This window comes from Molossus molossus, unplaced genomic scaffold (genome assembly GCF_014108415.1).
Source record: "Molossus molossus isolate mMolMol1 unplaced genomic scaffold, mMolMol1.p scaffold_m16_p_22, whole genome shotgun sequence".
NCBI classification, from domain to species: Eukaryota; Metazoa; Chordata; class Mammalia; order Chiroptera; family Molossidae; genus Molossus; species Molossus molossus.
Genome location: NW_023425358.1, coordinates 38164799 through 38177550, shown reverse-complemented (window position 1 = coordinate 38177550; position 12752 = coordinate 38164799). Strand labels below are relative to the sequence as shown.

General features: G+C 67.8%; 1 protein-coding gene across 1 annotated transcript; it reads right to left on the bottom strand.

The window, feature by feature from the left end:
- Window positions 1-218: 218 nt before the first annotated feature.
- LOC118640306 (fibrosin-1-like protein) lies at window positions 219-10667 on the bottom strand. Its single transcript, XM_036277248.1, has 3 exons — window positions 10389-10667; window positions 2413-2610; window positions 219-1638 (listed from the first exon to the last, which is right to left on the bottom strand). Exons 1-3 carry the CDS (start codon window positions 10665-10667, stop codon window positions 379-381), a joined length of 1737 nt encoding a protein of 578 aa, XP_036133141.1. The 3' UTR covers window positions 219-378.
- Between the last annotated feature and the right edge of the window lie 2085 nt (window positions 10668-12752).

Here is a 12752-nt window from a genome sequence, read left to right as displayed (position 1 = left end):
CCACACCCAGCCCACACCAGCTCGCACACCACGCACGCCCGCTCACACACCTGGGGGCCTGCACGGAGACCCCAATACAAGGACACCTGGCACTTTAGAGGCACAAAGAAACTGGGACCCCGGCAGCCCCTCGCCCAGGGGCGTGTGCGTCACAAAGCAGCGGCCCAGAGTGGAGCAGGGGTGGGGGAGGCAGGAGACGGTCCTCTCCTTTTCCTGCTGCAGGCAGACCTGGGCTGGTGGGGCCCTGCCCAGGCTCCCACCTCCGCCGAGCCGGGCCCAGCTGCACAGCCCGGCCTTCTGGGGAAGACCTCCAGCCCGTCTGGCGAGGCAGCCGGCCCTGCCCGGGCAGCCACAGGAGGGTGGTCTGAGAAGCGGGCATCAGGCTCCGGGGCTCACATACGGGGCCTGGCGGGCCACAGAGGGTGTGGAGGATCGAGTCCGTCGAGGCCTCAGGGGCCAGCAGGGACGGCGCAGGGCCAGGAGTGAGAACTGGGGCTGACGGCCCTGACCCAGGTCCAGCAGGGACCGCCGAGGCCTGCTCAGAGGGCCCAGGAGTGGCCGGCGGGGTGGGGCGGGCTCTCCCAGGAGCGAAGGGCGCTTGGGGATGGGGAGCAGTGGCTGGGGCTTGCAGGGGTTCGGGCCCAGAAGCGACTTTGGGGGCTGGCAGGACTGTTTGGGGCACAGGAGGGGCCGCTTTCGTCGACAGTTCTGTTCTGGGCCCAGGAGTGGCCGTTTGGGTGGGTGAGACTGTTCCGGGCCCAGGAGTGGCTGCTTCTGCTGGCTGGACTGTCTGGGGCCCAGCAGTGAAGGCTGGTTGGGGGCGTGCTTTTCTGGGGCTTCAACTAATTGCTGGGACTGACGGAGGCCCAGCAGGGACCGCCGGGGGTGACTGGGCTGACCCAGGAGGGACCTTCGGGGCTGGCTCAGGGCGAGGAGCGCCCGCCGGGGGCGGCAGCACTGGCCTGAGATGGCGCTGCTGGGCCGGTGGTGCGGGCACAGCACGAGGGGCGACTGGGGGGGCTGGCAGCGTGGGCAGTGGGCCAGCAGGGACTGGAGGGGCCCGCACGGCTGTCCTGAGGCTGCCCGGCTGGGCTGGCTGCGCAGACCCGGGGCTGCCCATGACCACACGGGCCAGCAGCGGTGCCAGAGGGCCAGCAGGGAGTGCAGGGGGCACGAGAGGGGGCAGGGCGCCGGGAGGGGGCACAGGGGGTGGCGGAGGTGGCAGGGCGCCGGGAGGGAGCACAGGGGACGGCAGCGCTGCCTGGGACCTGGGGGTGACCACTGCGGCCTGGAGGGCTGAGCCAGGAGTGACCGCCGGGGCCGACTGCGCTGACCTGGGGCTGGAAGCAGCCGCTGGGGCTGGCAGGGCTGACCTGGGCCCAGAAGTGACCGCCGGGGCCGGCAGGGCTGACCTGAGCCCAGAAGTGACCGCTGGGGCCAGCTGCGCTGACCCGGGAGTGGCTGCTGGGGCTGGCAGGGCTGCCCGGGGTCCGGGAGAGCCCGGCTGGGCTGGCAGCGCTGACACGGGGCTGGGAGTGACCCCGGGGGCTGGCTGGGCTGGAGCTGCTGCGGGCGCTGGGCCGGGCCGGTCTGGTCCCAGGGGTTGGCTGGGAGCGGCCCCCCTTCGGGGGAGCACACCTGCATGGAAGAAAGAGCACGTGTCCACCTGGGCCAGTGTGCCTGCAGACCCCCCGTCCAGCCCGGCCCAGGCATGCTGCCCCGCACCAGCAGCCCGCCCCGGGGAGCTGGAAGTGAAGTGTGGGGCACCGAGAAGCCCTCCCTGAAAGGGGGAGCAGACCAGCGAGCCCCAAAGAGGAGAGCAGCAGTGCGGCCACACCTGGGACAGAGCCCTGTGCTCCACTCCGGGGAGCCCTGTCTGGCTCCCGCCCGCCCTCGCTGGGCCCTGGTAACAGCAAGGACGCCCATCCCCCAAGGGCCCTTCTGGCAGCTGGCAGCCCCTGGGCTGGTGGGGCTGATCCTGGCCCCGAGACCACCAAGCACAAGTGCCCCCAGACACACTGCACTTCACGAAAGTGTAGTGGATGGAGAACACCCAGCAATGCGCCTGCGCGGTACAGAGGTTGGCGGAGCCTGACGGACGCGATGGGGAGACGGGGCCAGCCTATCAGCGGTGCACCCCCGGGCCCTACTGAGCACATCCCCCCACCCGCTTTGGCCTTGCTCTGGCTGTAACACCCCCCAGCTGGTCTTCTGCCTCTGCCCAGCATCCAGGCTCCCAGTGGGTGCTGCCCAGCCCCCGTCCACATGTGCCCCATACCCCAGGCCCGACAACGACAGACACGTTGCCAGGCAGGCACAGGTGCCGATGGTGGTGCCCAGCTGCTGGTGTGCCCCCAGGCGCCCGGGGGAGGGGCACCGAGCCCGAGGTCCTGAGGGGTGGGCCCAGCTCACCTGCTTGGCGGGCTGCAGGGGGACCTTCTTCCCTCGGTCGCAGGCGGGCTCCAGGCCCTGCTCCGGGCTGCCCGCTTCCAGGGGCCGGCCGTTCTCACTGGGCTCTGCAGACGGGCAGCTTTCTGACTCTCGCGGTTTCTTGACAAGGCGACGCTCCCATTTCTCCTTCCGCTCGTGTGGTTTCAGGGCCATGTCCTTCTGTGAGGGGAGGTGGGACAAAGCCGGTTAATTGGCACTGCCCCCCAGGACCCCTGCCAGCCCTAGGAGCTGCCTGCTCTCACCATCCCCGAAGGGGACACAGGCTGGCAGTGAGGAGGCCCTGGAGGGGTGCCCAGGCAGGGCCTCAGATAGAGCAGAGCCCAGGGTCACATCTACCCAGAGGTCTACCTCTGCGGCCCACCTGGGTCATGCACACCGACGGGCACACCTGACCGACAGGCAGATGCCACTACACACACCCCAGCACCCATGCCCGAATGCAGAGCGACCCTACGTGATGGGAGCACTGGGCACAGCAGGCTTGACTCCTGGTGGCCCAAGGAAACAGCCCGCAGCAAAGCCCCTGCGCCGTAGCCGCTCCGACACCCAGGTGGACGCCTGCAGCTGACACCGACGACCGGATTTCTCTGTAGTCATTTTATGTTTTAGTTCCCTTAAACATCACCACTACAGCGCACCACCAAATGCCTAACTGCAGTCCAATAAGCCAGCCACGGACAGAAGTCACGCATAGTGGCAGACACAGCCTTGACTTCCCCTCCCTGGGGGCTGGCCCCCTGCTGCCTGTGGCTATAGGGCTCTTCCAGGCCCCAGACCCTGCAGGCAGAGGCATGGCCACACCCCTCTGGCCAGGTGGGCCCCCCACACTCCTGGAATCACACTGATCTCTGCCCCAGCACCGGGCCCGCCCCTTCACTTCCTGCCCTTTGTGGGAAGGAGGCCCGTGGAATGAACATGTGGCCCCAGGACAAAGCCAGGCCCCCCCCCCCGGAACCACACCCCCTTGAGGCTCAGTCACTCGAGCTCTCATTTCGGGAGCTCAGTCCAGCCCCCCCTGCCCCACCTAGCAGGCTGGGCGCCCTGCAGCACACCTGCCCCAGGGCCTGGCGAGGTTGCTCCTCGCCCTGCACCCCTGTGGCTCACTCCCCAACCTGCAAGTCTGAGCTCAAATTACCCCCCGGGAGCTGCCCAGGGCAGCCGCCTCAGGAAGGAGCCCCAGGGCCGGAGGGAGCAGGCCCGCCCGCGGGCGTGGGGAGCAGCAGGAGAGGAGGGTCTGGGTCAGGCCTTGCTGGCCTCACTGGCCTCACTGGCCTCTGCCCACGGGACCGGCTCGGCTCAGAGTGAAGCTGTGGGGACAGAGCAGCCAGGATGGCCACACAGTCCCAGGCCAAGGAGCTAGAGCCCAGGCTGGGCAGGTGGGGTCGGACAGGGGGGGCCCTGCCAATCTCTGGGCACCACAGCCGCCACCCTGGCCGCTGAGGCGCAGCGCAGATGCCCGCTCCACGCCCGGCTCTGGTCCTGCTCTGCCACTCGCCAGCCGTGCAGATGGGGAAGTGACGTCCCCCCCGCACCTGCTTCCTGTGTGCACAGGGGGCGGCACAACCCTCGCCACCGGGGCTGCTGGGAGGGCACTGTGTCCGATGCCTCACCGGGCAGACACTCGCTCGCTGCCCTGCCCTGGACCCTGACCACCCCCAGTTCCACCACTTCCAGGTCAGAGGGCAGGCTGGTGTCTCCCACTCCTCCCTGGCAACAGGGCGTGCGACACGGAGAGCCACTCTGCGCCCCCACTGTCGGCACTGAGTTCTGCACCCTGGCCAGTGGGGTCCAGGGGGCAGCACCTGCCGGAACTCTGCTCCGAGGAGGACGCAGAGCCAGGGCCCCGGACACCTCACCAGCCGGGTCTGCGGGGCAGACATGATCGCCAGGCCGGTCTGGACTTCCTGCCAGGGGGTCCCAACCACACACACAGGTGTACCCGCAGCACCACACACCCGCGTACACACGAACTGCGTCTGGGGAGTCCACGCCTGCGGGGCTGCAGGGCACCAGGGTGCTGACCCCCTCCCCACGCACACCTGCACACAGCCTGGGCCAGGCCTGGGAGGTGCGTGAGGACAGAGCTGGCACCTTGCTGATGATTCCCCCAAACTATTTGGAAACCAGGGCACTAGAACCACCTCCCCACAGAAATGGAACCCAATATCACATCTGCCCGAAGTCTCCAGAGCTCTCAATTCCACGAGGGCTGCCGGTTCCGGCCCCCAAGGGACAAAGGGCCCCCATGCCCTTGGTGATGACCTGCATCCCAGCCCAGCTGCCTCTGCCAGCAGCCCCAGTGACCTCCAGGCCTCCCAACCTGCACACCCCACCAAAAGCCACGGTCCTCCCGGACCTCCCGGGGCTGCTGCACCCCTGAGCACCCCTCCTGAGCACCCCCCCGCTCACGCTGTCATGAAGCTCCTTCCGGACACTCAGCCGGCACCTGTCTGCCTGCAGCAAGCCAGCAATGCGCCCACAGAGGCACCGGCTGGCACAGCTGGCAGTGGGGGGGGGCAGGGGCCGCCTGCTGGCCAGCGGTCCCTGCCTGAGGCCCAGCAACACCAGCCGTGAGCATGGAGAGGCCCCATCGAGGGAGAGGCAGCAGGAGCCCACAGGGGCAACAGGCTGGGGGAGGGGCTGCCAAGGCTGAACGAGGGAGGCAGGCTCGCCTCTGCCACCACCAACTCACAGGCAGGCCTCCCAGGTGGCTGCCATCCCAGGGGGTCCCCAGCAGCCGCTCTGAGGACCCTGCTTCCAGCCCGCGGGCCCCTTTGTCACATTCGCCTCCCCACTGTGGATGGAACTGACTCAGGCCTGAGAGGGATGGACACAAGACCGGGGAGCTCTGCCCAGGGTGTGGAGGGGCTGATGGCCCCCTGCCACCCCGACGGCCCCGGGGCACACGCAGAGTGGCACAGCCAGCAGACACGGGACAACCGCAGAGCAACTGCCCTCAGGAACCAGTGCCCATCTCGGCTGCAGCACCGGCCGGACGGAAGCGAGGCTGCCCAGGGCTGGCAGGGCCGGCTCCAGACCTGCTGGCGATGCTGCCCGACCCTTCCTGGGCAGGACAGGACCATGTGGAAAGGGGGACCCACACGGGACACAGGACAGGAAAGGAGGTGGGCAGGGACGACAGGGCCGATCCTGGCAGACCCCTGGGTGCCGGGGGGAACTGCCAACACCCATCAGGGACCCGCACACTGCCCAGGTGCGGACGAGCTGGGGCGCCAACCAGGGGAACACAGGTGGGGCTGGGTGGGGGGCGGGCCTGGCACCACCTCTCAGAAGGGCAACCACCTTCCCACTTATCAAAACCCCCAAAACGGGGCACACAGCACGTGGACGCCCCAGGTGCAGGAATTTCTCAGAGAATAAGCACAACCACCACAGGTTCTGGGAGGGAGAGACACCTTTGAGCAAACTGACACCTGAGTCTTCACGGGGACAAAGACAGAGGGTCTGACCGAGGGGATGGGAGAGAGTCTGACCCAGCTTGTGGGAGACGAGAGTAAGTGAGTAAGTCACCCCAACACTTGGGGAAAGAACCTTCCTAGTGAAGGTCAGAGCGGATGGCAGGGGCTGGCAGTGTGCCCACACGTGTGTCCAAGAATCTCTGAGAGACAGGTGTGGCTGGAGCTGCAGGTGGGACAGGAGGGCGGCACAGGGGACAGAGAGGGTCACAGTGAGAGCACGGCTACTAACGGGCACTCGGAGCAGGAGGGGCCGGGCCAAGGCCAGCTCCATGAGCACTGGAGCACTTGCTGGCTCAGGGACGGGAGGGCAGGAGTGACCACCCTGTCCTGCGGCAGCTGGCCCAGGACATGACCAGAGGAAGTGAGGCCTTTCTGGGAGCTCCAGGGAGGGGCTCTGCCGAGTGTGGACAGACGTCGGCCAAGGTGGGGCCATGGGGTATGCAAGGCTGGATGGGTCAGGGCCAGGTGTATAGAAGGGGACACGGTGGAAGACAGAAACTGGGGGGAGGGGCGCTGGGAACCACAAAGGTCCCAACAGGGTTTACACACGAACCCAGGCAGGGCCCTGTCACACGTATGTACACATGCACACACATGCACACGCTGTTGACTGGCAACCCCACCGGGAAACAGAGCAGCAGCAGAGGGAAGGTGGACTGCACCTGCCACGGGGAAACCCCACTCGGCACAATGCGGCCGGGACCCTGCAGACCGGCGGGTGCCCACAGTGCCAGGGCAGCAGCCAAATAGCACGGGCACCCGCTACTGTGCTGCAACAGTGCGAGACCCCAGGGCGTCCGGAGACGCAGCCCATGTTCTGGGGAAGATTCCACGGTTCTGAGGACCAGGCTGCAAAGGGTGGACAGATGAGACTCCACCACCCTGGGCCTCAGCTTCCTTGTCCACCAGTGGGTGCGCCAGCGCAGAGCCTCAGGACAGTACCCTTGCAGTGCACTGTCACACTGCTCCAGGGATGCTGGTCTCCCCAGAGCAGGGCGCTGACCACAAAACAGGAGGCGGTGGCAGTGCAGGGACCTCCCCAGGCCAGGCTCCCACCCCACAGTTAGCAAAACTGCCCCAGAGCCCTGGCCGGTTTGGCTCAGTGGTTAGAGCGTCAGCCTGCGGTCCAGAGAGACCCGGGTTTGGTTCCTGCTGAGGGCATGTACCTCGGTTGCAGTTTGTCCCCGGCCCTGGTTGGGTTGTGCGGGTGGCAGCCACTCGATGTGTCCCTTTCATGTCGATGTTTCTCTCTCTCTCTCTTCCTCTCTCTCCCTCCCACTCTATCTGAACAAAAAATGGAAAAAAAAACTTCCCCAGAGCTACAGACACCCTCATGGGCAGGAGGAGCGCCCCACAGCTCAGGGACATGAGGGGGCAGCCCCACAGCTCAGGGACATGAGGGAGCAGCCCCACAGCTCAGGGGCATGGGGAGCAGCCTGACACTGTGGGCCCTCGGGGGCATGGGGGAGCAGCCCCACAGCTCAGGGACATGGGGAGCAGCCCGACACTGTGGGCCCTCGGGGGTATGGGGGAGCAGCCCGACGCTGTGGGCCCTCAGGGGTATGGGGGGAGCAGCCCGACGCAGTGGGCCCTCAGGGGTACGGGGGGAGCAGCCCGACGCTGTGGGCCCTCAGGGGTATGGGGGGAGCAGCCCGACGTTGTGGGCCCTCAGGGGTATGGGGGAGCAGCCTCACTTCTGTGGGCCCTTGGGGACGTGGGGGAGCAGCCTAACTCTGTCCTATGTGAGTCCCAGGCTGGGTGCTGCACCCTGTCCCATGACTGCCAAGTGCTTGCCCTCTCTGGGCCTCAGTTTCCCCATCTGAAGAGCAGGAAGCAGCCTGGAGGAGACATCTGGTGCAGACTCCCCACTACCAGCTCCTCACTGAGCCCAGCCACCCCCATGGCTCAGCCCTGTGCCCGTTGGAGGAGGGGCTGGGTGCACGGAGCAGATCAGGGCCCTCACAGGGGGGACTGATGGCGTGGGCTTCCACACACTGGCCGGCAAGGCCGAATCCCAGCCCTGTGTCCCCAGGGCCTCAAATACACCCTGGGTCAGGCCACACCTGGGGGCCTCCTTCGGACAACACACCGCCACACTGAGGGCTGCCTGCTGGGCCTGCAGCACTAAGCAGAAGGGGCTGTGACCCTCCCAGCCTCCCACAGCGCATACAGGTGTATCCCTCAGGGGCAGACACAGGTGCGTGCAGGTGCCGGGACAGGTCCCTGTCTTGGGCGTGGTAGTAGGGGGGGTCTGTCTGTCCAGGACCTGGAGATGGAGGGATAGGGGGTCTGCCTGGGGCAGAGGAAAGAGGGACAGGGAATGTGTTTGGGCTGCAGGGGTGTGAGGCCCACATCCTCAGGACAAAGGTAAGGAGGACTCTCGGGAAACTGACACTCTGTGCAGGTCCCACCTTCCGAGCGGGCTACACCTGACGTTTGGTATGGCCCACGTGGGCAGAGCCCTGAGCCGGGGCAGGCCGGGGCTTGGCTCATGGCCTCGGGCCTCAGTATACCTACCTGGCAGGGGAACACGCAGGCACAGAAGAGCACCTGCTAGAGGACGCATTCACGGCACGCTAGTCATCACTGTAACCGTCTGGGGAAAATCCCTATACTCTAGCAAGAAATGAGGCCAAATCAGAGTGCCAATCTGGAAGCTATGACTTGCATGGAAGCCCCGTACTTTCCAAGGCAAGTGGACCTTCGCTGGCTGAGAGGGGCAAGAAAGGCGCACGGAGCAGCCAGAGTGACAGAGCGCCAAGCAGGGGGCTCATCTCACCGTGACCCGGCCGGGGCTGCTCGGAGCCCAAGACGTTCTCCACACCCAAGGGTGTACTTCCAGTGCCCCGGATACAGGAGGGGTATGTCGGAGCCTCCACAGGCAGCCCATGGACCCCACAGGCTCGTGTCACCAGGGCGGCCTTCCGAAACCTTGGTTTCTCCTCCCACTCATCCACTCCACAAATGTGCGAGGGGCACTGGGACCCCACGGGACACACAGGACAGTGTGCTGCCTGTTCACTTCTAGTTCACAGATTCTGGTGGGGACGGCCACAACACAGAGCGAGCAGGGCAGAGCCAGCTTCTGAGAGGTGACTGACGGAAGAAGAGTATGTGAAATAACAGGGGGTGCGCAGCGGGGGGTGGGGGCCAAAGACGCCTGCGGCTTTGGATGGTCGCCAGGAGGCCTTGAGTGACACTTGTGCAGAGACCTGAAGGTGCTGAACTCGGACACGGGCAGAGGGAACAGCAGGTATGGAGACCGAGGCAAAGCCGAAAGGGTGTGACATGCTGATGGGGGACCATGTCAGGTGGGAGAGGCCTGCAGGAAGGAGAGTGGTGCAACCCCTCAGAGGCTGCAGGGGAGGCCCTGGCTTGTATGAAGACAGAAAACCCAGCCCTGGGGCCACCTCTTCCCAGTAGAGCCAGGCATTGCCACCACAGCACATGAAGGCACCTTAGCTAGGGACCCCTTGGCCCGGGAGCCATCTCAGAGCCCGCAGATGTGCAAGACAGGGCTCCCGGGCTGTGGTCAAGCACGAACTCCGACAGCGTGCCCCAGCTCTGCATGTCCCCCGTCCAGACTGAAAGCAGCAGACCTGTCCCTGAGCCACCTCTGCCTGGCTGCCAGCACCTGACCCTGAGCTGTCCAGACCTGGCAGACCCCAGGGAGAGGGCTAACTGCAGGGACCTGCAGTGTGGGCACCCTCCCCTACTGGGGGATCCGAGGCCACTGACCTCAGGCCCCAGGTAAAGGAAAGAAGCTGTTAACTGAATGACCCTCAGGACCCCAAAGTGAGCAGATGCTGGTTCCTCAAAATAAGTGCTGAGCGAGGCTCCTGAGGGTGGAGGCGCTGGCTGGTGGAGGCTCCCAGACAGGCCAGAATTTCTACCCAGACCAGCTCCGGAGACGGCAGCTCACACACCCCACCTGCCAACTCCCTGACAGGGCTCACTTCCTCTCCTCTCACCTGGACTCAGGCAAGCAGGGCAGTATTTGCTCAGCAAATATTGTCCACGATAAATCTGCCAGGCAAGCACTATTTGCTGTCATCCCATTAACCACGCAGCCTGCAGCGCGCACCGAGCAGGGCTCAGGTAGGACCGTCCCGCTCTCCCTCCAACAGAAACCTCAGGGGAAGGGGAGGAACAGGAAGAGCCTCCATGTATCCATTTTATCACCAACGGCGCCGAGCCCGGCGGGGGACACCTCCCTGGCACATCCTGAGCCAATAAAGTGATACTTTAGAAACAGGAACAGCACTGGAACAGGCCGACTGTGCACCCGACGGCCCGCCTCTGGACAGTGTCACTTAGATGTTCCTCCCCCGCGGCTCCGCGCGCGAACACCCCCTGCGCCCACTGCAGGCTGCCGGGTCCTCCAGGGCGACCGACGGCGCGCGGGGAGCCCTCGGGGGGCGTGCCGGCGCCCCCGGCGCCCCGCCCGGCCGCACCTACCTCCAAGGCCTCCAGCGTGCTGAAGCTGGCGATGGCGAAGCCGTCGATGACCTCCTCCTCCTGAGAGCTGGACTCGCGGCGGCGGCGGCGCGGGGGGCGCGCGGCGGCGGCGCGGGGCGGGGGCGCGCGGGGCAGGCCCGCATTCTCCTTGCCGGGCCCGGGCTCGGGCTCGTCGCCCGACGAGGCGCTCTGGTCGCGGGCGTCGCGGGCCGCCTCCCGGCGCCGGCCCCGGTCTCGCTGCGCGCGCGAGCGCCGGCTCTGGCGGACCTTGGCCTCCATGGCGCGCGGTGACCTTGCGGCCGCGCCGTCGGGCTCCCGCTGCCGCTGCGCTACGCGTGGCCGCCGGGCGCGGTGCGGGCCGCGCGGGCTCGGGCCCTGGGCGGCGGCGGGCGGGGGGCCGGGCCGGGCATGCCGCGCGGGGAGCCCTCAGCCCCGGGCCCGGAGCGGCCTGGGCGCCCCGGCGCGGGCGGCCGCGCGCATCGGCGGGGCGACCGGCGCTCAGCGGCTGCAGGCCGCCGTCCCTGGGGCGCGCCCCATGCGCGGCAGGAGGCGGGCGGCGGGCTGGGTGGGCGGTCGGGGCGCGGGTCGGGCTGAGGCGCCCAGGATCGTGAGGCGGCGACGGCAGCGGCGAGGACCAGAGCAGATAACAACTGACGTACTTCCGCCCAGCGGCCAGCGCCAGAGGAAGTGGGGTGTCCAGCCCAGCCCAGCCCGCGCGAGCCCCGCCCCGGACACGCCCCTCGCAGACCCTGCCCAGGCAGCTCTCCGCTCCTCCGGCCCCGCCCCGCCCCGCCCGGCCCCGCCCCCGCGCGCTACGCCAGCTCGCCCCGCCTCCGACCGCCGAGGCCCGACCCCCTCAGGCCCCGCCCCGCCCGCTCTCCGCTCGGCCACGCCCCTGCCCGGCCCTGAGCCCCGCCCCGCTCCCGCGCGCTACGCCTGCTCGCCCCGCCTCCGACCGCCGAGGCCCGACCCCCTCAGGCCCCGCCCCGCCCGCTCTCCGCTCGGCCACGCCCCTGCCGGCCCTGAGCCCCGCCCCGCCCCCGCGCGCTACGTCCGCTCGCCCCGCCTCCGACCGCCGAGGCCCGACCCCCTCAGGCCCCGCCCCGCCCGCTCTCCGCTCGGCCACGCCCCTGCCCGGCCCTGAGCCCCGTCCCGCCCCCGCGCGCTACGCCTGCTCGCCCCGCCTCCGACCGACGAGGCCCGACCCCCTCAGGCCCCGCCCCGCCCGCTCTCCGCTCGGCCACGCCCCTTCCCGGCCCTGAGCCCCGCCCCTGGGAAGGGAGCTGGGCACCGCCCCCCGCCAGTCTGCGAGCCGCGCGGCTCCCGGGGAAGGTGCGGGGGCGGGGACGCGGGCCGCTCCCGGGGGTGCGCGGCGGGGGGGTCTCCGGGCTGCGGTCGCAGCCTCATTCCGGAGGAATCTTTAAGCGAGAGCACGTGAGCAGAAAGTGGGGACTTCTCCAGCCAAACCAGACACGTGGCGAGGGTCACGCTCACGTCACCCTCGAGCTGGCCGTCGGAGCGGGTGTGAAGGATGGGACGTTCCGGTCCCCACGCCTGATGGGGTATGGGCTGGGTCCACGCTCCCTCCTCCTAGGACACGCGCGGGGGCCATGCATGGGACGTTCTGGTCCCCACTCCTGATGCTTGGGTCGTGGGGTCTTACTGGGCACGTTCTATCAGACCCTAGAACCCCCTGCACGTGGGAGGGGGACAGACACCTCGCCTCCCCTGGGGCTGTGAGGGTGGGGTGCGGGTTTCTTGGCTTCAGCCCCCCACCGCGGTCCCGGCTGCCTCTGCCTTCCCCCTGCCCTTCGCAGGGTCTCCCCTCAGGCTGATCGCTCCCTGCGCCCCCTGACTCGGCGCTCCCCGCTCCTGCTTCGGCAGCCCTCGTGTTCAAGTCTGTGGCGCCGAGTCCCCTTTCCAGGGTTCTGGTTCCCAGGTTTTCAAGGTCAGGCAGCCCTCCTGAGCCCCACCCCAAGGTCAGCCAGAGCCCCACCCCAGAATGCTCCCTGTGGGGACCGCCTTGCCCTTCTAGATGGGGGGCCCCCACAGATGAGGTTTGGACTGCAGGGGCTGCTCCCTCAGTCCTGAACCCCCCAGCTCCCCACTCACCCTCTCGGGGCCCTGCCTCCTCCTCCCATCCTTGAGAACCCATCCTCCCCGGTTCTGGGAAAAGGGATCTCACCCTGTGGCCACTGCCCACCACCACCGGCCTTGGAAGTATTGGCCCACCACCCTATGGCCTGAAGCCCAGACCTCATGTGGTCCCACCCCCAGAGCCAGGCCATCACCTGGTCACTACCTGCAGCCCAGGCCCTTACCTGGTTGAGGCACACAGAGCTCTGAGAGGCACTGTGATAATTA

Excerpts from the sequence above, each read along its gene's own strand:
- LOC118640306 (XM_036277248.1), bottom strand. The coding sequence starts at position 10,667 with ATGGAGGCCAAGGTCCGCCAGAGCCGGCGCTCGCGCGCGCAGCGAGAC. Across the intron at positions 2,611-10,388 it reads GCACGCTGGAGGCCTTGGAG|AAGGACATGGCCCTGAAACC; the intron begins GTAGGTGCGGCC and ends CTCCCCTCACAG. Across the intron at positions 1,639-2,412 it reads CCCTGCAGCCCGCCAAGCAG|GTGTGCTCCCCCGAAGGGGG; the intron begins GTGAGCTGGGCC and ends TCTTCCATGCAG.